General features: G+C 36.4%; 1 protein-coding gene across 4 annotated transcripts in view; it reads right to left on the bottom strand.

Moving 5' to 3' along the window:
• Positions 1–518: 518 nt before the first annotated feature.
• LOC140492084 (CCR4-NOT transcription complex subunit 6) overlaps positions 519–25,073 on the bottom strand; it is an 85,284-nt gene continuing 60,729 nt past the window's right edge. For all 4 annotated transcript variants that reach the window (XM_072590787.1, XM_072590791.1, XM_072590788.1 and 1 more), the window contains 8 exons: positions 24,208–24,312; positions 24,056–24,124; positions 17,809–17,966; positions 17,288–17,442; positions 13,920–14,074; positions 10,320–10,553; positions 5,828–6,030; positions 519–4,301 (listed from right to left, as the gene is read on the bottom strand). In XM_072590787.1, the coding sequence (XP_072446888.1) occupies positions 4,089–4,301; positions 5,828–6,030; positions 10,320–10,553; positions 13,920–14,074; positions 17,288–17,442; positions 17,809–17,966; positions 24,056–24,124; positions 24,208–24,312 (1,292 nt within the window). In that variant the 3' untranslated portion in view covers positions 519–4,088. The remainder of the gene's footprint in view (positions 4,302–5,827; positions 6,031–10,319; positions 10,554–13,919; positions 14,075–17,287; positions 17,443–17,808; positions 17,967–24,055; positions 24,125–24,207; positions 24,313–25,073) is intronic.

Genomic DNA, 25,073 nt, shown 5'->3' with positions numbered 1-25,073 from the left:
TTAAAAATATGCCCCCTAGTTTTGAAATCCTCCACATTAGATAAGGCGAACAGCAAAAGTCTTTTTCCTATGCCCCTATAATTTTATAAACCACTCCTCAACCTCCTGCAGTCCAGTGAAATAAATCTCAGCCTTTTGCTTTTTTTAAGCTCAAACCCTTGATTCCCAGCAACATTTTAGTAAATCTTTACTGAATCCTCTCCAATTTCACAATACCCTTCCTATAACAGAGTGACCAGAACTGCATTCAGTACTCCAGAAAAAGCCTTACCAATATCCTGTACAACCTCAACATAATGTCCCAACTCCTATAATCAAATGTCTGAGAAATGAAGGCAAGGGTACTAAATGCTTTCTTAACCACCTTGTCTACTTGTGATACAAATTTCAAAGAAATATGTACCTGAACATATTACCCAGAGATAGACCAATCATTAATTGTATAAGTCAATATCATTTAGTAAAGACTCAAGCTTGTGCTATTAAATTTCTGATATGAATAAACACAGCAAACAAAGTTTGAAATAGATATACAATTTATTGTCCAAGCTGTGAGTAGGAAAAATACACCTGTGCACAGGAACAAGCAGACCCTGTTTATGGAAAACATCGTGCTATCAACTGCTATTCAAGCCAAAAGTTCACATAACATTTAAAAAGCCCTCGTTTACCACTTCATCTCAAATCTGACTTTAGAGCTGCCTAGGTAGCTGTAATTTTTAAAAATTACTTAGTGCAGATGTAATTGCTGGTTTGATCAGTGCACCCATGAAAAATGGTAAACAAGAGTTGCTGCAGTGCATTATAGAGTGAAATCTGTAGAAATAGGTTTAGCACAGAACTAAAGATGTCCTTCTATCCTGAGTAGTGATCATCACTAAAGAAAATGGGGAGAAGGTTCAGATTTATGTAGCCTACAAGTTACCATCAAGGACTCACTGGTATACACTTTTATTTGGACGTGGTAATGAATGTGACTGTACACAAAAAGTAACCTGGTCTGTTACTTTCCTGAATATGTAAATGGGGTGTCTTAACCTTACATAAAATGCACCGATGAATTTTTTTTGCATTCTGTAAATCCAAATTTCTACATTTGTAGGACTATGCAAAAAAACTGCATATAAAAATTCCCACAAATACCCTACCAAAGAGATAAAATTTAATTTCAGTACAGTATTTAAATAAGACGTCACATTTTAAACAGTCACAGAAATTAAGCATACAATAGCATTTGGATTTGGTCTGTGAATTAACAGCCCCTTTGAACTGTGAACTGTATATATCCATTCTAAGTGACCATGAAGCTGAAACAATGAAATCAATACTGAATGGCCATTTGCCTGATTTACTTCAGTTTGGGGTTTCATGATGTACATTAATAAAATGGTAAAGCAAGGAAAACATGAGTAAACACCTTTTATTCACACTTTACAAAAAGCTACTCATTAAATCTACTACAAACAATACTACCAGTAATTAGTTTACTGATTATAAATTGGACATGTTTGCTAATTGTACAAACAAAGACGACTGCAGGTCCCAGACAAGGGTTCATTATAAATCTCTTATGGGTATTTACTATATCTTTAAACTTAGTGAGCTTTTCAAAATTTTTCATTCTATTCTGGTTTTGTCTGCACCACCTTTACTTAAGTGCTTTGTCTTTTTAATTAAATGTTTTAAAAGTTAAAATTTGTCAGAATCCATTTAACTGCATTCCACATCAACTGTAAACTGGAATGAAGACTGGTCCAATTTTCTTTAGTGTCACGTTGTGTTCTTTTGTCTCTCTGCCTGCAGTCGAAACTATAAAGCTAGATCAAACTATACCTCTGGCTCATTCAATGCATAATATAGTACAAGCTAATTCCAAAGGCTCCCCCTTCTTCCCCCTAGCACCTTAAACGAAAGCACAGCAAAAGCTAACCTACTAAAGCTTGCACACTTGGCTTTAAGAATATGCTACCAATGGCACAATGAACAGAGAGTAGAGATATAGCTCTGGTCCAGCTGAAAAAACACAAAACCATGACTGTTTAAAAAATAATGGATTTGAAACTTTGTCTGGAAGACCTGCATGCAAAATATAGCTCAGTTCTAGTTTACACTGCTTCAGAACATTAAAATACCTACCAAGGAATGCTACTTCTCTACAAGATCAAAGCACACGACAATGGTGGTGGTATGGTCTCACATGATGCAGCTTTCCTTGGTGAAAAGTAGCACTGTGCAAAGGGACAGAAGCAGTGCTAGGGTACAATGGGCTAAAGTTATACTCAGTACCCTACTGTACCCAACCTGATCAACAATGTGGTGTTCATTGCTCCACAAGAAAAAAAAATGCCACAGAGCTTATACAAAAGTGTCTTCATAAAATCTCACAAATCTTAACAGTTTTTATTTTTTTTAAAAAATCTCAAAAGAAGATGCTCAGGATTTCTCCGCGTGCACAGGCAGTGCTGGTTCCAAAAAACCCCTCAGAAAATAAAAAAAAGTTGATGAGGCACGTCATGTAAAAAAAAATTAAGTCAGAGGAACTTGGGTAAATTCAAAGATTATAAAGGTTCAAATGCTGATACCAAATCCTGAGGAGTGAAATACTTGAATTTAAATCAACAATGTCCTCAACTGTAAAAGTAGTACACAAGTTACAAACCCAGAACAGTGCAAATATTAGCAGAGAAAACCTGTTGCAACTTCTTTTTTCTTTACAAATGTTTTTTTAAAGCATGAAACAGATAAAAATTTAGCCTTAGTTTACAATACAATCATTTTTCCAAATCTGTTTTAAATCTTTTTAGTACAAAACGCCTTAAATCAGGTCTTCTATGGTTCATATACAATCATTAAAGGCTAAATTCAAATTCAAATTTATACAAACACTTCTCAAAATTGTGGGAGTGAAGTATGGAAAGAAAGGTCCTCATTGGCTACTACTGGCCTGAAAAGGTAGTGCTAGACAGATTTTGTGTGCAACAATACACAGTTGATTCCTCTTTAGTGAAATAGTTTACTATTTTGTCAAGTAGGCAATTTTACAAATCAAGCTCACAGACCTTTTACACCTGTATATTATCTTTAAATGAACATGTAAATGAACCACCAGAGTTAAGACCTAAACAGCAGTTTTAGCAATGTTTACAAGGACGTTATGGAAACATTTTAGGTTCTTCTCATTTTAACTTTGGTTTGAAACACTCCCAAGTTTTTACGGAGAGAAAAAGTAGTGCGCTTGAGGGCTACAGTGCACGGAGGAAAGTTTTGTTTTGAAAAGAGGAGTGGGAAGGGAAAAAAATCCACATTTGCAAACTTTGATATGGGCAAAAGACTTCTTGTCTGAACAGGAATAAAAAAAAGACTTACCACATGGTAGTCTTAAGGGGTAATTAAACAAATTCAGGGGAGCAAAAATGGAACGAAAAATAAATTTCTCTGTGAACATTTGCCATTCAAGTCTTTAAAAGGAACTTACATTCATTCTTGAAAATTCTTTAAGCAATCAAATATTGTTAGATTACAACACTTTCACCCCATCTCCATTCCATAGCACTATGCCCCATGTAGCAATTTATTAGACTTTCCACCATATTACAAAAAGTTCAGAGAAAAAGTGACAATGTAAAATGTTTCATTCACTTAGCTGGATTTCAAAAGTGCACAACTGCATTTTAAAGAGAGCTTGTTCTGTGAACATTCCTACGTAAATAAAACATTGCAGCAAATTGCCTCCCCTTCCCCAATCTAAAAGGAATCAACTGTATAACTTATATATAGAGACTGGAAATTTTGCTTCATTTTACACCAAAAATGTGGAAGCAAAAAGCAATAGCTTTGTAAAGATACCCATTTTCGGCATTTGTTGACAGTATACAAAGTAGGAAACAGGGCTCAGAATTTCATTATCTGCAAATAGCACCGGACTACTATTGTTTATTACTCAGACAATCTATCCAAGAAACAAATTTTAAAATTGATTAAGAACATAATTTAGACAATAATCCTACTGGCCATACTTCACTCCTCAGTACTTTGATTTTACAATTTTACAAGATTGTTTAAGAGGCTTCCCTCCAAAAACTACACAACTACCTTCTGCCTGGCAGATGGATACCATTTACTGGTGACACAAAGGGCAGTAAAAGCTCCAGTTGTGCAAAAAGTGAGAAATGGTCAGATGGGACATGTGGATGTGGGCAGCCGCTGATGCTGTTTTCAATCAGCCAATTAGGATCCAAAGGTCCAAGGACACCCAGTATGTTAATATGAGGCTTTGAGTAGAAGATGTAGTCAATAATACCCTGCAGTCAAGAAAAATACAAGTTAACTTTTTCTTAAATATATAATATTAAAGTATAGGTTTGTACAAAAGTTTGATACCATGTACAAGCTGAATTATCCAGGTAATATCAAACAGGAAACAATGCTACAAAGCACCATATTGCACCATTTGACAAAATACTTAAGGTTTAGAGTGATCAAAAAAATCACTGATGCTGAAGTTTCTGTATTTGTGGCCAAATGTGCTCTCTGACCATCCTAAGATAAATTCTAAATAAAATAATCCACCTAAACCATTAAGGAACAACTTTCTTTAGCTAACTCGTGTGGTCCACCTTGATTCTCTGAACATCCAAATGATGTTAGTTGACCATCCAGATTCCTGATGAAGGGCTTTTGCCTGAAACGCCGATTTTCCTGCTCCTCGGATGCTGCCTGACCTGCTGTGCTTTTCCAGTACCACTCTAATCTAGACTCTGGTTTCCAGCATCTGCAGTACCCGTTTCTGCCATCCCAGTTCAATAGTCTGTTCCTGCTTTTCCCCATATCTTTTGATCTCTTTAGCCCAAAGTGCTACATTCAATTCCTTCTTGAAATAAAACCATGTTTTTACCCAGACTGCCCTCTGTGGTAGCAAATTCCACAGCCTCACCACTCTCTGAGTGAAGAAATTTCTCCTTAATTACAGTTCTAATTGTTTTACCCTGTATCTTAAGACTGTGACCTGTGGTTCTGGACTCCCCAACTATCAGAAACATCCTTCCTGCATTTAACGTGTCTGATTTTGTTAGAATTTTATATGTGGCATGATTGACATATGAGACAAGGTTGAATCGGTTAGGATTATATGCATTCAGGCTCAGAAAAGTGAGAATGCATATAATCCTAACCGATTCAACCTTGTCTCATACGTCAATCATGCCACCCCAAATTCAGTCTGGCAAACCTTTGCTGCAATCCCTCTAGCAAGAGCATTCCCCACAGATAAGGTGATCAAACCTGCACGCAATATTCCAGGTGTGATCCCACCAAGGCCTTATAAAATTGCAGCATTACAGTTCACATTAACAACAAAAGGATCAGGTACTTAACCTAACAAACTACATTTTTTTATAGTAGATTTTTACAAAAATTACAGTCCTCAATCGGCATATAGTCTGAATTATGATTTCCCATTTTTTATTTAAATTAAACTGAGTACTCTAAAGCTGAAGCCTTTAATTAGGGGAAGAAAGGACAATGGCAAAGGTCTAAGTCTATGAAACTCAACACAAAAGATCGCTATTACCATTAAACTAAAGGGTGTAGGACAACACAAATTTTCATAAGTGGTGAAAAAACCATGATGGAATCAGAAGATCTCATTTGAATTTTCACAAACCAAGTATTTTGGACTTTATTGAGACATTCACTCAACTTTAAAAAAGATGTCCAAATGTTAAAATTAACCAAATGTAAAACACATTTAATTTTGGCGGTTGACTATAAAAGTGTAAACATTTCCCTGGTTTAATGGGTAAACATCAACTGATACTGAGGTACTTACTTTGAAGTCAAAGGTATAATTTGTATAAGGCATAAGGCCATTCTCATAGGCACTCTTCAGCTTAAAGCCATGAGTGATCCTTGCACTTGGAGTTCCATTTTTTCCAATATTACTGAATTTCATTAGACAGTCACTATATCTCAGTTCTTTAAAATCCTTGTGGTTTGTATCAACTCCTCCAGTGGCCAAGTATTCTACAACACCTGAAAGTCAGCAAAATAAACATTTTTAGCCTAAAAATAAAACAAAACAAATTCTATTTAGATTACAACTTTGCTATAGAAATTATTCTGAACTGCTTCATTGGAATAAGAATCAGGCCACTTAACAGAGAGTATGCGAACATGAGGTGTCAAAGGAGTAAACAGGTAATCAAACACAGTGAGGGAGGCATTGCACTTGGTTCCAGAGCTAACCATGTTCATTAGATGTTGAGGTGTACTAAATGTATTCGGAGCTAGATTTTTATTCTTTAACTGGAATAGGCAGCAAACATATTCAACCAAGAATAATTGTAAAGTACTATAAAACAAAATACTGACATCAACTTCTGGGCATAGCAGCACTAAAGTACAGTCGAACCTCGATTATTTGAACACGATCAAGGTCCCGATGGTTGGGTAAACTGTGTTATTCGAATATTCAATTGTCCGAACAAAATACTTCCCACCCATGTCATTTGGATAATCGAAAGGTGCCCTGTAATTATGCAAAAGTGAAAATTTCCCCAAGTACCTGTTGTCGTACAGAATTTTAATAATTGCTATAAGTCCATAAAATAATAAATGGTAGAGGTGACATAACATATAGCCTTTTCTGGATACCCCTGACTCCTGGAAGGCAACCAAACAGCTTGTAATGCTCAAACGACAATGTTTTATTGTTACAGTGCAGGAGGCCATTCAGTCTATATTATCTGTACCAATTCTCTCATATGTTCAAATTTCTCTCCTTAGCCCAGCTTTTGAACACACTTGTGCTAGTCATGGTTTTGGACATACTGGTTACAATCAGGTTCCTCAGCAAGAGCCATGCTTGGGTTGAGGCAGTAATTAAAATGGCAGAAAACTGACAACGTGACCTTCAAAACTCAATGTCTATAAATGGTCATTTTCTAGCAAGCATCATTGAAAGAAAAAAAAATTCAGATAAATATTTAAAGCAAGTGGAATAAAAGGTGGCTCAGGAATCTTATCAGATTTCTCAATAATAAAACATCAAAATGGGATCTGCTTCGACACCAGTTCGTGCCTAATATAGCCCAGGTCAAGGAGGCATTGGCACTGGACTGGTGAATGGCTGTATAGAAGACAGGTTGACATAGGAACAAGAACAGGCTCTACAATCCTTCAAACCCACCGTGGGCAGGCATAGTTGAGGAAAGTCCTCATCTATGATACTGCTAAGTGTTGGAGTAGGTTCAATGGATCAAATGATCTATTTCAATTCTACTGCTTGTTGTGTTCACCAGTTTTCCATATTCCTTTATGCTTCCAGTTCACAAAAATCTAGTAATTGCCAATGGTACGTCATTTTACTAATGTAAGACTTTTTAGATGAAACCTGACATGCTGAACAGAGCATGTTGCTAAGTTAGTGAAACACACACATCCATGATTGAAGAAAAAGAAATGTAATAAGAAACCAATGATGTCTGAAGACCAGAAACTCAACCGAAGCAATTTTGTCATGAGAGCTATGCAAGTGTTTGAAAACCCAGATAATCTCTCCCCACCTCACTCTAGCTCTAGATGCAACTACACAGAAGCAGTGACATGGACCTGTTTTCTTGCAGCACCAGTGACGTGAACATAGCATAGCAAGAATTCAGCTACTGAGCAATTGACACAGAATTTGCTAAAATGGAGAAATCACGCAAAGTGCCGCAAATTGGAATTTCCCAAACCCATGCCCAGCCCACTCAATAATAAACTGTTAATTGCAGAAATAAACAGTTTTAGGCTAAGTAATGGATGAGTTATAGAATAGTTTGTTTAAATCTGTTACTTACTTTTGTGTATCAAAGTTTTATAAAGCCCAAAAATGTAACACAAGGGACTCCCTGACACTTCATGATATTGCCAATCCTCTGAAATTCCATGCCCTTTGTCCCAGTAATTTTTTTTTATCCATAGTCAACAGAGCTCATCGGCAAACAAAACCAAACAGAAAAATCTCACAATAAAATACGTGCCCTGAAATTCACTTCAATTGCTCCCAAAGTCTGTTACGAAAGGTGATAAAGCAGTCCTTGTAATGATTTTGATAAATTCTAGAAGAACAGGTTAGCATAACCTAACTCACTGAGCAAGAGAGAGAAATCAGCTAGCTTTGTTGTCTGACATACACCTCTTGTCTGTTAAACATCACACTGAGAAAGTGCAATATAATAACAAAACATACTGGCATGAGAATGTTTACAAAACTCTGACTTCATACACAAGAATTGATTTAGGGGTTTACGACACAATTACATTTTGCTGCCTGAAAGGCATTCCTGCTCTTTAGTAAAACAATTTATGGCATTTTATATGGTATAATGAACCTGCCCTTACACAGTAGCTTACTTTATAAAATAATGCATACACTAACTTACTAAGAAATAAAATGGTCATTTATTAGAGGTTTTAAAAACTACCTAAGCATAGATAAAGTTTTTCTTTGCTACTCCAATTAAACCACAGACAGTGAGCAGAGAATATATTCTACCCAAGTGATAAAAAGATAGATATTTGAACATTTTTATTTTTGCAAAAGGTTTGATTTGAATAGCTTTTGAACAAAGTTATTTGTGTGCCAGCATTCACTGGTTATCAGTGGATTTCTTATCCAAGTGTTTGAAATCTACATCTAAATGTAGAATTGTCTAAGTTCCAAGCAATCCCATGTCATGAGAATATTTTGTAGGAAGTAAAAATCTTGTGGAATATAGAAGTGACATTAACAGCAGTGAAGTCATTATCAGGGATGAGAAAAGAGACCCAATGCCTAGAAACATCTGTTCAGGTAATAAATAACTAATTATTGTAATATCTTAAAAAGGTGGCCACAAGAGTTTCAAAGAAATGAAACCAAGCAATAAAGAACCACATAGAAACTAAACAAACAATACATTATTATCCATTACGTTAGTACTTAATTCAATCCATCAACTTAGCAAAGATAACACTGCAGAAACAATCAAATCTAACGTACTTTAGAGTGCTTTAAAAATCAGTTAATTGTAAATTAGATCCCCAGATACAATGGCTTACTCTGGAATAATCAAAAATCATTTTTCTCACACAATTCTCAGAGTATAACATTGCAACTAGGAGGTAAATTTACAACGAACTGCTGAAGCTACAGAAAATAAATTAACTTTAAATGATGACAATGCCCAAGAAGAATCGTTCACGCACAATGCGATCACAAGAAATAGGTAAAACTTACAAGATTCTAAATTGAAGCATAGTGTGGAAATTTCTTTCACATAACTTCAATTAACCAAATTTCTAAGTATTATCATGATCACATACAAGTAGTTCCTCAGTGTCCCTGAACTAAACATTTGTACCAGTTAGCTCATAGCTCCTTTAAATTTGAGTATTTCAATTTAAAAGCAATAGGCAGCACAGGATTTTTTTTTAAAGTGAATTCTTTTCCCCCAGAAATGTAGTTTTTAACATATTCATTATGCCACATATGCTGATGGAAAACGCCAGCCAAAAATTCGAAGAACTAATGAGCAATTAGAATATTTGTTGTATGATTTGTACTAGATATTTATTATTAAAATTTGTGGAACACAATTGCATGATTTTTCCTCATTTTTCCCCCCACATACTTTTTAAATAGCTCTCAATTTGTCAAATATTTCAAAGTTAAACACAATAATCAACTTGTATTCATCTAGAATCCTTAGACGTAACAAAGGTCCCTAAAGTGCTTCAACGTGACTGTGGAGGTGGTGAAAGATGCAGTAAAACAAGGAGAAAAACTGTGACCATTATGAGAAATGCAGTGAAACAAAAGGGTTTAGGAAGAGCTCTGGAGTGTGAGGACTATAACTGGGTTAATAACTGTTACTCATGGTAGAATGCAAGAAAGGTGGAAGGTGCTTTGCAAAATAGCTTGGAAGAATGTGTCACACATATGGATATAGAATTGGAGGAGTCTGGGATGGTAAATGCAGGACATTGAAGAATATGAGTAAATCTATGGAGGAATTTTGAACCAATTAGGTTGGCCTGGAGGTGCCAGAAGGGGCAATGACTTATCAGTCTTTATATATAAAAAAACATTTTTATACTTTTGTCAAATGACATATTGGAGGGTCACCTTTGTCACAGCTCATCACAATAAGTTTCATCAGTTAACAAATTATTTTCATAGTTCACAATATTTCTGACTGAACATGTGTTTTTAACATTCTAGAAAGAAATTACTAGATGTAATTGATGCATTAAAGTACTGGTGCCACCATAACACAAGGTACATTAGCAATCCTTACCTGAATCTGGCAGTGAATTGAGATCTGCACACAGTACAAGAGGAATGACATTAAGGTCTCCTGTGACAGCACCAGGTCTGAGTGTACGAGATGCCTTTTCAATTATATTCTTCACTTCAGACAGGAACATCATGGTTTGTATCAGTTTCACATCCGAATACTCAGGATCCCAATGCATATGTGCATTTGCAATAAGAATGAGCTGCTTTTCCACACCATGAAATGACTTCCCAGCTAAGGTTGAAAAAATTGTCAAACTGTTAAAATGTTTTTACTATTCTAGTAAAACATTTTCAGCAAACTGATAGTGCCCAAATATGCTCTCAGGTGTACAAACCCATACTAAAATGCTATGCTTGTATAGCTCTCACCAACAAAAGCTTATTTCCTCATATCTTTGGGATAAAACTAACAAAAGTTGGGAAATGTCCATTTGTTACGATTTGCCCATGTATACTATTTCACACCAATTTTAGTAATACAGTAATGCCTCAGCCTTAAATTATCCCCAATTTCCAAGTCCATACGCTTAAAGTTTCTGTCACAGATTGTGAGTATGTACTATCTGCAAAATCACCAATTGTTGCTCATTCCCCAATTTCCCTTAAGACGACAACTATGAGCTGCCTTCATCCAGTGCTGCAATTAAGGTGGTGTAGATACAACCACAGTACACACACTCCTCATTATGTGCAGATTCGGTTTGACATAGTTGAGAGGTCAGTCGCAGACACTATTTCCTTCCCTCTAGAGATGCACCAACGGACTGTGCGCTCTTTCGTGGTAGATAGGGGATTCGATTATGACAAATCTGTGTTATTTGTGTTAACTGCAGGAGTTTTGTGTCCATGTACCCCCACAGATAACAAGGATTTGACGAACTGTTAGGAAGGGCAGAGGAACTCCTAGGCTCCAAGTAACTGCACAATCTAAATGACAATTAAATTTCACTGACATATTTTCTATTTTTTTAATTTATAAAAAATGTACAGTTTGGAGTCAAAAATACACTTTGAAAGCAAAGTCAAAATCTTGCTCGAGTGGTCATCCTGCTTTATCTGATCTTTACCACACAGTCTTTATTCTCTGTCATCAACATCATAGAAAGTGATGCTACAAAAGCCACAAAAAGACCTGACCCACTCTCACTAGTATCTTTACATGCAGTTGAGGAAGGACACCACTTCGACTAGGACAACACATCTATCCTAGGACAAATCAAACAGATACACATGAGAATTCCCAGAAGCATGGCATTCCAACCAGAACTTTACCAATAAACACATTGACTTGGATCCCATTTACCACCCCCTGAGAAAAAGAACAGGAAATGACATCACCACAGGAAATGACATCAACCACCCAAGGAAACCTAAACACAAATAAAAAGCGGGCCATACCACCAGTGCTTCACAATAGGCTCATTGATGATGTTACCTAGTATGGTGACGAAATGCCTGAAAATAAACCTTCCAGCTAAGTGAGCAAATTTACATCTTGCTCTTTAACAATAAAGGTCCATCCAAAAATGTATCAAATTTCTACTTAAAAAGCAACTGCAGCCTTCCCATTAAGGCGAATTGTTTTATACTTGAGGGTGTTCCAGAAAACTTCATCCAGGGAGATGGAATTAATATCATGCAAGACATCAGTGCTCATACCAGGCATACTCAGCTGTAGCATGGTCAGATGCAGGGTGAAGCGCTCTCCATTTTACCTAATGAGACTTATACAAATAATTAGACATAAAGAGACAGATATTTCCTATGTTGTGGGGTTCAACAGGGCTCTTACTTGGCCATCTTCACAACATTCCCATATTAGGTAGATTTTTTTCTACCATGTTTTATAATTAAATGGAGATTACAGGATCCAAAGTGATACAAAGAAAAGCAACACCATGCTCCAGATAGAAGTTCTTCTGCCAGCAGTTACAATGGCCAAAATAGAATGCTGTAGATAGCAATAGCTTAGTGAACATCAATTACATTTTCCCCGACTGGGCCTCCCTAGCAAGATTTACATTATTGTCCAAAACTACTTACATATCAGGAGAGATCTTGAATTTTTCTTGAAAATAATATTCACAGCATCATATCTAACTGAGAACAATGAGTTTCTTCCCCCTTGCATTGGCTTCATATTATTAATCTTATACTTATAAAACTAGCAGTTTTTCAGTTTATGCCCACTCCAATATAGCAGTGTCTCAAAACTGCATAGGAGCAATCTCATAATTAAAAAAATTGTATTGACAATATTTCTAGACCCAGAAGAGGCAGAACTGGAGTTGTGTTAATTAAGCCAATGGCCATTTGGCATCATTCAGGCTGACTCTCAGAAGTAAGGTCATTTCTCTGCAAATCAGGGCAGAGCAAACTTATGACCCTTGAAAAAACTTACCCAATTAACCAAATTCTTCATTGTTTATACTACCTTCTTCTTCATGACTTCATATCTTTCCGTCACATCTTTGAAATTGCCTTGATACATTTTTCCAAAATGATACAGAGATAACCTTTAGGTCCATTATGACTTTGAAAGAACTGTACAATTAGGCCCAATTATTTGCCATCACCCCATACTTTTCCCCCTTCAAATATTTATCCAATTCCCTTTTAAAAAGTATTATTGAATCCATCATGTTTTCAGGCGGCATGTTCCAGGTCGTAATTTTCCGCTTAATTTCTTTCCTCTTTTCTCTCATCTGTTTTTGCCAGTCACCTTAAATCTATATCCTCTGGTTAACAACATGTTAATCACAAGAAACAGTTTCTCTTTAATAACTGTCAAAACCTTTCATGATTTGAAATGTTACTATCAAATTTCCCTTAACCATCTCTACCCAAGGACAGCTCCAAGTCTTAATATTTCCACATTATTTCCCTCATATTATTCTGACAAATTTCTCTATCATCTCTAAGGCTCTGACAATCTTCCTGGAGTGGGGAAGATATAACTGACCACAATATTCCAGCTGAGAGCTAACAAAAGCTTCAGCACAATTTCCTTGCCTTCATTCATAAAACTAAGAATCCAGTATTCCTCTTTAAAAACAGCCTTCTCATCATGTCCTGCCACTTGCAAAGAGGTGTACTTACATCCCACTTCTCTCTGTCCTGTACCTTCTTAAAAATTGAATGACTCCGTTCATTTTGCCTCTTCTCATTCTTCCTGACAAAATGAACCACTTTGATTCGAAAGGATTCACTGCTAAAGGTGTTGTAAAACTTATTCAAATGGAACAATTACCTCTTCAATACAGTGACCAAGTAAAACCAAGTAGATATCTAACATTAATTAATTCAACTGTCAAAATGGGGACATAAAGTCCAGTTGCTATGGACAAAGGGAAACACCAGATATCTTTGACAAAGGAATAAGATGTGAGCCAAGGCATAAGTCTCAATGCAGCAGATAAAAGGCATCGGGAAAGGGAGTCACAGAACTCAATACCTTAAAATTACCAACGACTTAACTCCAATCAGAAACAGAAATCAACTTTAAACTTATGTTGAACAAAATGATCTGCTCTGCAAGATTTCCCAATAATTTTTATTAACAAGATGTCATATTCAGATTTTGCTAAAATACACTTACGGAATAGCTCAAAAGAATCCTTCTGCAACTCCAAGAGTACAGCAACTCCGATGTTATCTTTTGTCATAACTCTGTTCAACATTGCTTCTGAACCATCTGAGTTTGCCATGGCCAATTGGTTGAATTCAACAGTGTGGTTCTGAATCAGACTAAATCTATAAACAGAAAAATTTTAAAAAGAGCTGGTTACTGTTTATAACATAAACATGTAACTCTAATAAGTTTATCCAAGAAAGAGTTGTGTTAGAATTCCTGGATTCAATTGAGTTGAACGAAGTACAGATCAGCAAGGAAGAAGCAAACACTGGATACCTGAAAAAAAAACCCCAGCAAGATGCTAGAAATATCTAGCAGTCAGAGTGCCTATAAATGTTAAAAATAGGTTAATGCTGTCTATACCTACCTGAAATTTTGCCTTCACCTAACAGATCTCTCATACATTTAAGTTTAATATAGTTTGAATAAAAGTAACTATTTCTCCCTTTATGAAAATTGTCCTATCAATATTCAACCACAAATGCTAAATCATACATATTTAAAAGCGGTTTACTGTAAAATGCCAATCTACAGCTGCTGTTAATTTAATATTCTTGCTTTGCAGTCCATGCCAATTTGCATAGAAATATACAGCAGTAAATTATCAGCAACTGCACTACACTTAATGACTCATCCAAATAGCTAGAAGGTCCCAGCTATAAACTTGTCATGGCTGTCATCATACATAATGTAGAATAGGCGATGCGTTTAGATGCAGGCTCACAATCGTGCCAGTCCTATGTATCTTATCATTAAAAGTGCACCACCTTATTACCCGGATGTAAACTGGAATTCATCTGTGGGTGGATTCAGTGAGCGAGGGGATTATTTGAACAAAAAATCCTTGAAATAATATGCATTAATGTGTCATACACATTCTAGTGTATTTCACATTGCAGCAGAAAACGCTCAACTTTAACAAAGAGTCCGAAAGCTCAATCAAATTTGTGCAATGAGATACACATTCCTAAAAGGAGGACAAATCACTTGAGAAGCTGAACATTTTAAAGAGCCAATGAAGCAAATGCATCACATGGAAATAATTCACATCTTATTTTCCTCAATGTTCATAAAAATGCCATGTCAAAAATATAGTATTCTAATGCTTACTTAGATTAGATTAGATTAGATTAGATTACTTACAATGTGGAAACAGGCCCTTCGGCCCAACAAGTCCACACCGCCCCGCCGAAGCGTAACCCACCCATACCCCTACATCTACATCTACCCCTTACCTAACACTACGGGCAATTTAGCATGGCCAATTCACCTGACCTGCACATCTTTAGGACTGTAGGACCTGTACATCTTTACATGTAGCTGTTTACCATTAAAGTCTACATGTTGTTAAGTGACCTCTAGAGTTGAGCCAAAGATCTTAAATTCGAAATTTAGGTTTAGAGATAAATAACGAGACAAACTTCTCATTGAGTACTCGATGAGAAATTAATTGCTTGCTACTGAATTCTGGGAAAGCTAAAGCCACTGACATCAATCCCAGTACAACTTCAGTTTTCCTACCCACTGACTCTATTCCTCACCTTGGAAACAGTTTGACATGCCAGATTGGTTGCAAATTCAAGGGCAGGTATCCAGCCATTTATGACAGAAATTCATTTTAGTGTAATGGTTAATATAAAAAAAGGCTAGGAAATTTATTTTCATAAATTGAGAAATTTATATCAGTGAAGACAAATGAATTTTTACTATTTGTAATCATATTTTATTAGTTAGTCTGTGATGACAGGTAACAAAGTTTTTTTGGCAGTATCATAAGTGCACATACAAGTACTGTAAAAGCGAATAATATATCTCAACTCCTTCAGTGTAATAACTAAAATTATAAAACTTTTGTCAGTTGAATCACATAGAAACCACAACATATCTGATCTAATTAGCATACATATAGAAGTGGTGTGTCCATGACCAACAGGTATTGAGAGTGGGGTTTTTAAAAAAATTTTCTTCCCACAGCCCCTCAATTTTGGCATCATAATGGCTCAAAAAGATCCCAATTGTGAAGTCATCTCTTGTAAAAATACATCTCATTTTGCAACAAGTAGTTCTCAATTTAAATCACATTGCCCAATCAAGATTGACTATTCAACTACCAGCTTTCACTTTGGGGACAACTAGCTATTTGGATGCAAATGGTTCTAGTTGAACGTTTGTTTGTTTCAAGTTATTTCTCACTCTATATTTTGCATGTAAAATCTTTTGTGAAACAACACAACCTGGCCAAGTTTTCGAGCACTTTTTAAAAGTAAATGTTGTAGAATATTAACTCATGTAGCTTTACTAATACAGGTGAAAATGGATGCATCTCAAAATAAACTTTTTAATAACCATTTAGTCAAATGATATGCAACTAACACAAATAATTAATTGAAAATGCTTCAAAATTGTTTCACTTACTAGGTATACAACATTCAGTTTCTTCATAAATGTTAAAGCTATTTAAAACATAGTTATTAAACCTTCACTAAAAAGAAAGGAATTACTTAAAGATCTTCTTGAAAAAAAGGGTGGAGGGCAATCAGCAGAAATTCTTAATGGTGATTAAGAAAATCTGAAAGTGCGATACATGTCAGGATTAGCACTATACTGTAAAGCAGCACTTTGTTTTAAACTTGCACAAAAGGTTGCAGAAATTTAATTTGAATATGGTACGATTACATTTAAACAGTTGCCATCTTTTTCACAGAATCAGTTGAACTGCATTTTAAAAAGTTACAGCAGCCAAGGCCCCTTGTAGGCATGGAAAATACACAGTGAAGATTCAAGAGAATACATGTATGAATTAGAAATTGTAGCCGTGAAAAAGAAGCAAAACAAAAATCCCTCCACTTCCCATTAGTATAGAAAAAAAAAGTGAAATGTTATGTTTTCAGATTAGTGAAAAGGTTGTGTATAGAGCTAAAACAATAAAAGATTTAAGCTGGTTAGTGGACTGTAACAAAAAAGGTTACTGAATGTAATAATAAACCACAAAATTGAAAGACAACATTAGGAAAAATCTTTAAACTCAGGCAATCACTACATAAAAAGTTCAATGCAAGTATGTATGTAAAAAGATTGCATTACTTAAGAAAGAAATAAAATATTTATTAGGAAAGAAAGAAAACATTAAATAGGTTTAGGAATGCAGGAATAGGGTCAAGGGCTTTGGTTTGGACAGTATTAAACTAATGGCTCTATGAATTAACTTCATTGACTAATTAATTCCCCTCTCCCATAAAGTGTAACAGTTCTCTAATGGATCACTGAAACTCGGCAGTTTGAGAAAAAGACAACAGGCTACAACACAAATTTTATGCCCATTACAAACCTACTTTTCAGTCTTATAGAATATTGCACAGCCATCTACATGCTTCCGATCAGATTCGGACATTGTCCTGGCTCTGGATTTGGGGCTGAAGAAACCATCATATCCATGTTCTTTAAGTTCAACCAGGAAAAAAGCGAAGTACTGTTCAGTTTCAACTTCCTACACCAAAAAGGAAAACCGTAACTGAGCAGGCAAAGGGATGAGAATTGTTGGCAATCTTAGCATTACTGTGACCAGCACAGGATGGGAACCATATATTATAGATACAACCCCATATTAATATTCTTGGATATAGTACAATTGTGAACATTTACTTCGCCCCGGTACTGGCTGGTTTCAATATATTTAAACATTTGGCACAAATGCAACATGAATAGAAAAATTCAAACAATGAGAATATCAACACATTTTTATTTTAAAAAGCAAACATGGAATCGCATTGGCTAGTCAACAACTTTAAATTAATAAGAAGTATTTGCAAAGAGCTCCTTTAGCAAAAATGATCTGAACTACAGAAAACTTTACCTGAAGACTTATAATATCCGCATTGCAGTTCAAGATTTCTTGCATAATAGATTTTTTCCTATATTCCCAGTTCAGTGCCCATGATGGACAGTACCCATATAGCTGTCGTGTGGCATATTTGTCACATAATACGTTGTAGCACATGACCGAGAACAATGCTGTAAAACAATACTTCAGTTTTTAAAAAAGATTGAAAAAAAATCAGGAATGAGTTAGAAACCAATAAACGAATACACAAAATTTAGGCTAATGCTCAAAATGTATGCACACATCTGAGCATTTAGAGGTTAAAGATGCTGCTCATCGGCACTCATTAATCTGAGAACAAAGACCTATTTTCAATGTAAGATTAGCTAATCACATTCCAAATGAAAGTACAAGCACTGAAAAGTCATATTTGCATTTCATCACAATAAAAACTGAACTGTAGTTAGAGATATAAAAACTCATTCTATGACCCGCCTCCTGCTGTTTTGATGAAAAAATCGGCAAATATTTTTATCAACTATTCTACATTTGCTTAATCAATTCCAGGTGGATTAGATTGTTTCACCATAATCACTTCCAGTAAGACCAAAGCAAACAAAGAGTAGGAACGGGCCATTTAACCCATTCAGCTCATTCCAGAAGACGGTGTTCCACCTCAACTCAATCTTCCTGCCCAGTTGTCACATACTTTGATCCCAAGTTCAAAACTCCATTCATCTTTACTTTGAATATACATGACGATTGACCATCCAAAATCCTCAAGTACAGAATGCCAGTAATTCTCAATATTATGAGTGAAGAAACTTATCTTAGATTTGCAAAACAATTGTTCCATTTCCTGAGAATGCCTCTTATCACTAATGAAGATCCAACCAAAAGAAATAGCCTTTTAACATGTATCAGAATCTTGATTTAACAAAATCATTTATCCCATTCTTCATTGTTGTGTCAGGGCCCAAAAATCACATGACACCAGGTTATAGTCCAACAGATTTATTGGAAAACACAAGCTTTTGGAGTCTTGTTTCTTCTTCAGAGCACAGCACATCAGTTCAAAAGATAAGGCTGAAGCATTCACAGTAATCTTCAGCCAGAAATGCTGAGGGGACAATCTATCTCAGCCTCCTCCAGTTGTCCCCAGTACTGCAGATACCAGTCTTCAGCCGTCAGCTAATTCGATTCACTCCATGTAATATCAGGGAACAATTGGAGGCACTGAAGTGTGCTAAGGTTCTGGGCCCTGACAACATTCCCTTCATAGTACTGAAGACTTGTGTCCCGGAACTGCCAATGTTTTATTTATCAATCCTACCTTATTCTCTTTGTTCCTGCTTGCCCTGACTGTTTGACTCGCTTCTTTTCTCAACTGTACCTGTCTGAGATTGATTTCTTTCCTCAGTATCTCCCTGGGTCCCATTCCCCCTCCTTACTAGTTTTAAAACTTACCAAGCAACTCTAGCAAATCTCCCTGCTAATATATTAGTCCCTTTCCAATTCAGGTACAATGCACCCTTCGTGTACAGGTCACCTCTACCCCAGAAGTGATTCTAAAGATCCAAAAATGTGAATTCTTTTCCCATACACCAGCTCTTCAGCCACGCAATCATATGTTATATCCTCCTATTGCAACCCTCACTAGCTCATAGCACTGGGAGTAATCCAGATATTACTAGCCTCGAGGACCTCCTTTTTAAATTCCTGTCTACCTTTCTATATTCTCCCTTCAGAATCTCATTCTTTTCCTTTCCTACGTCATTGGTACCAATGTGTACAATGACCTCCTGCTGGTCCCTCTCCCCTCTGAGAACATTCTGCACCCTCTCAGAGACATCCTTGATCCTGGCACCGGGGAGGCAACACACCATTCCGATTTTTCGCTGCTGGCCACAGAAACGTCGGTGACCCTGACTAGACAGTCCCCTAACACAATCGATCGCTTGGAACTTGCTGTACCCCTCATTACATTAGAGCCGGTCTTGATACCAGAAACTTGATTGTTCATGCTACATTCCACTGAAAGTCCATCACCCCCTACGTTTTCCAAAACAGCATACCTGTTTCAGTATAGAGTTGGGAGGTCATGTTGCAGCTATCGGAAGGATTTTGTGAAACTCGACAGGGTTCAGAAAAGATTTACAAGGATGTTGCCACGGTTGGAAGATTTGAGCTATAGGGAGAGGCTGAATAGGCAGGGGCTTTTTTCCCTGGAGCATCGAAGGCTGAGGGGTGACCTCATAGTGGTTTATAAAATCATGAGGGGCATAGATAGGATAAATAGACAAAGTCTTTTCCTTGGGGTGGGTGAGTCCAGAACTGGAGGACATAGGTTTAGGATGAGAGAGAGGAAAGACAAAAAGGGACCTAAAGAGCAACTTTTTTCACGCAGAGGGTAGTGAGTGTATGGAATGGAGCTGTCATGGGTAGTGCGTGTATGGAATGGAGAAAGTCATGGAGGCTGGTACAATTGCAACATTGAAAAGGCATCTAGATGGGTATATGAATAGGAAGTGTTTAGAGAGCCATGGGTTAAGTGCTGGCAAATGGGACTAGATTAGGTTGGGATATCTGGTCGGCATGGGCGAGTTGGACTGAAGGGTCTGTTTCCATGTTGTACATCCCTATGATTCTCTAAGTGCTGCTCATCTAGCCGAGATCTTCCAGTACAGTTACACTGGCATCTACTCGACAATGTGGAAAATTTCCCATATATCCTGTACCCAAGAAGCACAATAAATCAAACATGGCCATTCACTGTCCTAGACTACGTTTGGTTAATAAAGAGATGGAAGGTGTCATCAATAATACTAACAAGCAGCACTTGCTCAGCAACACTCAGTTTGGGTTCTGCCAGGCCCACTCTGCTCCTGACCTCATGACAACAGTGGTTCAAATCTGGACAAAAAAGCTTGACACCAAGGCCACATTTGAACAAGTGCAGCATCAAGCAAAACTGGAATCAATGGGTATTGCGGGCAAACTCTCCGCCGGTTTGAGTCACATAGGACATATAGGAAGATGGGTGTGGTTGCTAGGGGTCAGTCATCTCAGCTCCAGGACACATCTTAAGGAGTTCCTCATGGTAGCATCCTCGGCCCAATCATCTTCAGATGATTCAATGACCTTCCCCTGCATGTTCAGTACCATGTGCAACTCAGTTTCTGAAGCAGTCCATGTTCAAATGCAACCAGACATAGACAAAATCCAAGCTTGGGCAAACAAGTGGCAAGTAACATCCACACCACCACAAATGCCAGGTATTGATCATCTCTAATAAGAGACAATCTAACCAGGTGTCCCTTGACATTCAGTGGGATCAAGATCACTGAATCCCCAAACATCACCACCTTTGGGTCTTCCATCGACCAGAAACTCATTGGACTCTCCATATTAACAGTGGCTACAAGAGCAGGTCAAAGGCTAGGAATACTGACATGAGTAACTTACCTCCTGACTCCCCAAAGCCTGTACATCATGTACAGGGCAGTCAGGTGTGATGAATACATTCCACTTGCCTTGATGCAGCTCAAATAACCCTAAGAAGCTTGACATCATCTAGGACAAAGCAGCCTGTTTGGTTGGCACCCCATCCACATCCAAATAACAATGTTATGTTTGTTATCTACCAATCCAATGGGACAGTTGGTAAAATTAGGGAATTTTGAGAAATCACAAATATTGCATCCACCATTGCTATAGTAACCATTTTACAACTGCAGCATAGAAGCTCTCAGGTCTATGGGCTTGTTAATTTTCAGTTCTGTTAACTTTTTAAATCATAAATTACTTTAGCTTCTACCCTCTGATTAGCCCCCTTGGTTCACCATTATTTCAGCTATGCCTTTTGTGTTTCTACTTACTGCTCATTATAGTTTCCCTTGTTGCAGCTTCTAAAAATGATCCAAGTTTGGTTTTGCAACCCTTTTTCCAAAAAGTTCTTGTAAGTTTTCTTACAATTTGCTTGTGTGCTCCTGATAAGTTTGCACCCATACTATTTTAGCAATATAATAATAAAAATCCAATTTACCATAACTCCACAGTGTCAAGCTAATTCTGTATCCACACATTTAACACCCTTTGATCCACATACTTCAAGTTTGGTAATATGCTATTATGTGACCTGTGAAATTTCTGTCAAGTATACACACATTAGTTCTCTCCCAATTATGCTGAAGCTTATTGCCAAACATGTACATTTCAGATTGCTCCTTTTGAGAAGCAAAGAGGGTAGATGAGAAAGGCATGACTGCCAAAAGAAGAGATTAAAGCTTTTGGGGTGTATGCACACATGCATGTGTCTCAATGCACATGCAAGAGATCAGAACTGGAGGAATGCTGATTTCACCAGGACTCAAGGCGAGGGGAGATTATAGGGAAATGGCGGTAGAAAACCAAGGCCATGGAGGTATTTGAAAACAAGGATGAAAATGTTAAGATTAAGGCACTGTTTAAAATGTGATTGGCGCAATGAATTGAGCAGAGATACACTAATGTCACCTGATGGATTGTTGATCTTAGATTCACCTAGGCTTTCTTTTCATGAGTCATTTTAAATCCAATTTCGTTAGCTATTGAGGAGCTGAAACTTTCGTTCTACTTCCTTAACTCTATAAGAATGCATTTAATGCATACTTGGTATCCTTCCCTCTTTGAGGCATACCATTGCTCATTCACGTTCTAGCCTACCAATTTTGATTTCTAAGTGACCAGCGCCAGATTCTTTTTAAACTCACTGGAAGTAATCCCTTTCAAGTTTTCAAATTTGATTGCTCCTCATCCATAACAATTTTTAAAGATACAATGTTGAAAACTGTTCAACAACATTTTCCAACTGAAAAATGCTCCACTTTGCCTACCTCATTTTTTCAGAATTATATCCAATGCCATGGTCTTCATTAGATTGAAAACAATAACTGGAAAAGTTTTTCTGCAATCACTGCAGAAATTACTCATCTTTTGTTTTTACACTTTTTTTCAGTTTACATATTTTAATCGAGACCCCTCCCATTATGGCAATTTTTGTTTTTAAGTATATTAAAAATGTGTTTGCAGTTTGCTCCTTCATCTTATTCTCTCTATTGGTGGTCAGTCATGGTGAAACAGCTTAACACAAAGCAATAGGTTCCTGTTTATAGAAAAACAATTTACATACTGAAATTATCCCTACTGTTTTGACCTCAGCTGCTTTTATTATGGGGCAAATCAGATCCCAGATTGAAATTTGGCTCGATAGATGATAGGTTTGTTTTTCGCATTTTTAACAAGATGGTTTACACAGAAACACAAACATGCAAAACCGCAAGATTTGGGTAGAACTCAAAAAAACCAGGAAATGTATTATGCAAAAGAAGCGAAGATAAAGTAGCATAAACCAAACTCCTTACATATAATACCAACTTAAAGATGTCGAATTACAATGTAAAATACAATTTTATTCATTCCAAAAGCACTCCTTTACAGTACTCACACCAGAAAGAATTCCCTCCTCTTTCATACCTGTAAGGCTCAAATTCAACTGTACCTTAAATTCTCCATCTTGAGAATCTGCTAGCCTCTTCCAAGAACCTTCATATAAATGAGCTAAATGTTCTCACTTCAAAAGAACCTCTTCAAGGTCTTAACCAAAAAAAAGTGATTAAAAACTTTTAAACTAAACTCCTCACACTGAGGTAACCTTCTGAACAGTTCTAAACAATTTCCCTTGCCAAAGATTTGGCAATTGCCCAAACTAAAAAGCTTTCCCTCCCAGCTATGGGTGTTTCAATGTATCAAGAGAAAAAAAAACCTGTTTATTAAACTGAAAACCTAATGCAAAACCTAACACACAAAATAGTTTACACTGCTCACTGATAAAACCCTCCAAAGTTAGCAATTTCTCATTAGTCTGACTCACACTGCTTTTTTTTAAAAAAAATGATACATTTCCATAGATGTACTTACAAGTTAATAATGAAACCGTTTCAACACAGAAACCATGCAAATAGTAAAGATTTAAAAGCCAAAATCAAATATATAATATACATATTATTAAATTACACACCTTGTATCACAGTACAATGCACAAGCTTTGATGAACAGTACAACTAATTCACCTAATTAAATTCAACCAGTCAAATTAGGTAATGTAACTACAAAATTCATGTTCGCACATTTTCATACTTCGGACCATACGCTTAACATCTGAAAGTTTGAATTTCATTGGATTAATGGTTAATCTCAATTTAATACTCAACACAGGTTTAAAAAATAAAATTAACTTCACCTGAGGGATGTGTCCGTTCTGGTTCTTGTAAAACAATCCATGACCTTGGTGGAGGCTGTTCTGGCTGAACTATTGAAGATCAAATTATATATTAATTTGATAAAACTTGCATCTTAAAAAATTAGAAATAAAATATGGTTTTATTTACTTACTTCTTTTTGAAGTACCTGCCAAATTATCAAGCAAGTAATTCAGTAACCTACGAGTTCCATCTGGTTCCTGATAGAGGCTAAGAATTTCTTGTGCCAAAGGATTTCCTACAAATCATATGGAAGCTTATCAGCCAAACTGGTCTAAAAATCTATAATATTGTTATCTATCAATGGAACCAACATTAAGCTATTTTGATAACTTTAAAAAAAACATTTAATTAATCAATTAATACATTCTCTTCCCTAATCAAACGCAACCTTTACTACTGAAGACAATTAAATAAAAACCCAAGTCGAAATTCTTTATTTGAGTTCAGGAAAAGACAACTTGTTTCATTTCAAGAACTACATCCATGAACAGAAGTCATCTGGGCATGAGAAGCATCCTCAAAATTATTTTTATTTTCATGAAGGCATTCTACCATCAATTTAAAGCTCAAGTTACTGGAGCTGCATTGCATTTTATCAAGATGTCACAGGTCAATCCAACCGTTTTAATTTAGTATCACAAGTACCACTGCAAGGCTGAAAACATCAGCTAAATATCAGGTTTATACTTTGGTTGTTTTGGTGTCTTGATCAAAGTACATCCAGTGAAAGGATGAATCCACAGCATGTAACAGCACTGGAAAATATAATTTATCAAAGGGGTTCTCCACTAGTTTCTTGAAAAGACTTCAAAAGGAGTCCACCATAAAAACTCAAGCAACGTGTTAAATCAAAACACCATGGTATAGATGGAATCAAGCTATTAATTTGTATGCTTTTCTTTAAGTTTCTCAAAACTTCTTTTGTTGGCAATAACTGTCTTTTGAGACAATTTTCTGATAAAATAGTTCTGTATTACAATTTGCTTTTCTCACCGG

This window comes from Chiloscyllium punctatum, chromosome 20, assembly GCF_047496795.1.
Source record: "Chiloscyllium punctatum isolate Juve2018m chromosome 20, sChiPun1.3, whole genome shotgun sequence".
Classification (NCBI taxonomy): Eukaryota; Metazoa; Chordata; class Chondrichthyes; order Orectolobiformes; family Hemiscylliidae; genus Chiloscyllium; species Chiloscyllium punctatum.
This window is presented reverse-complemented; position numbering and strand designations above follow the sequence as displayed.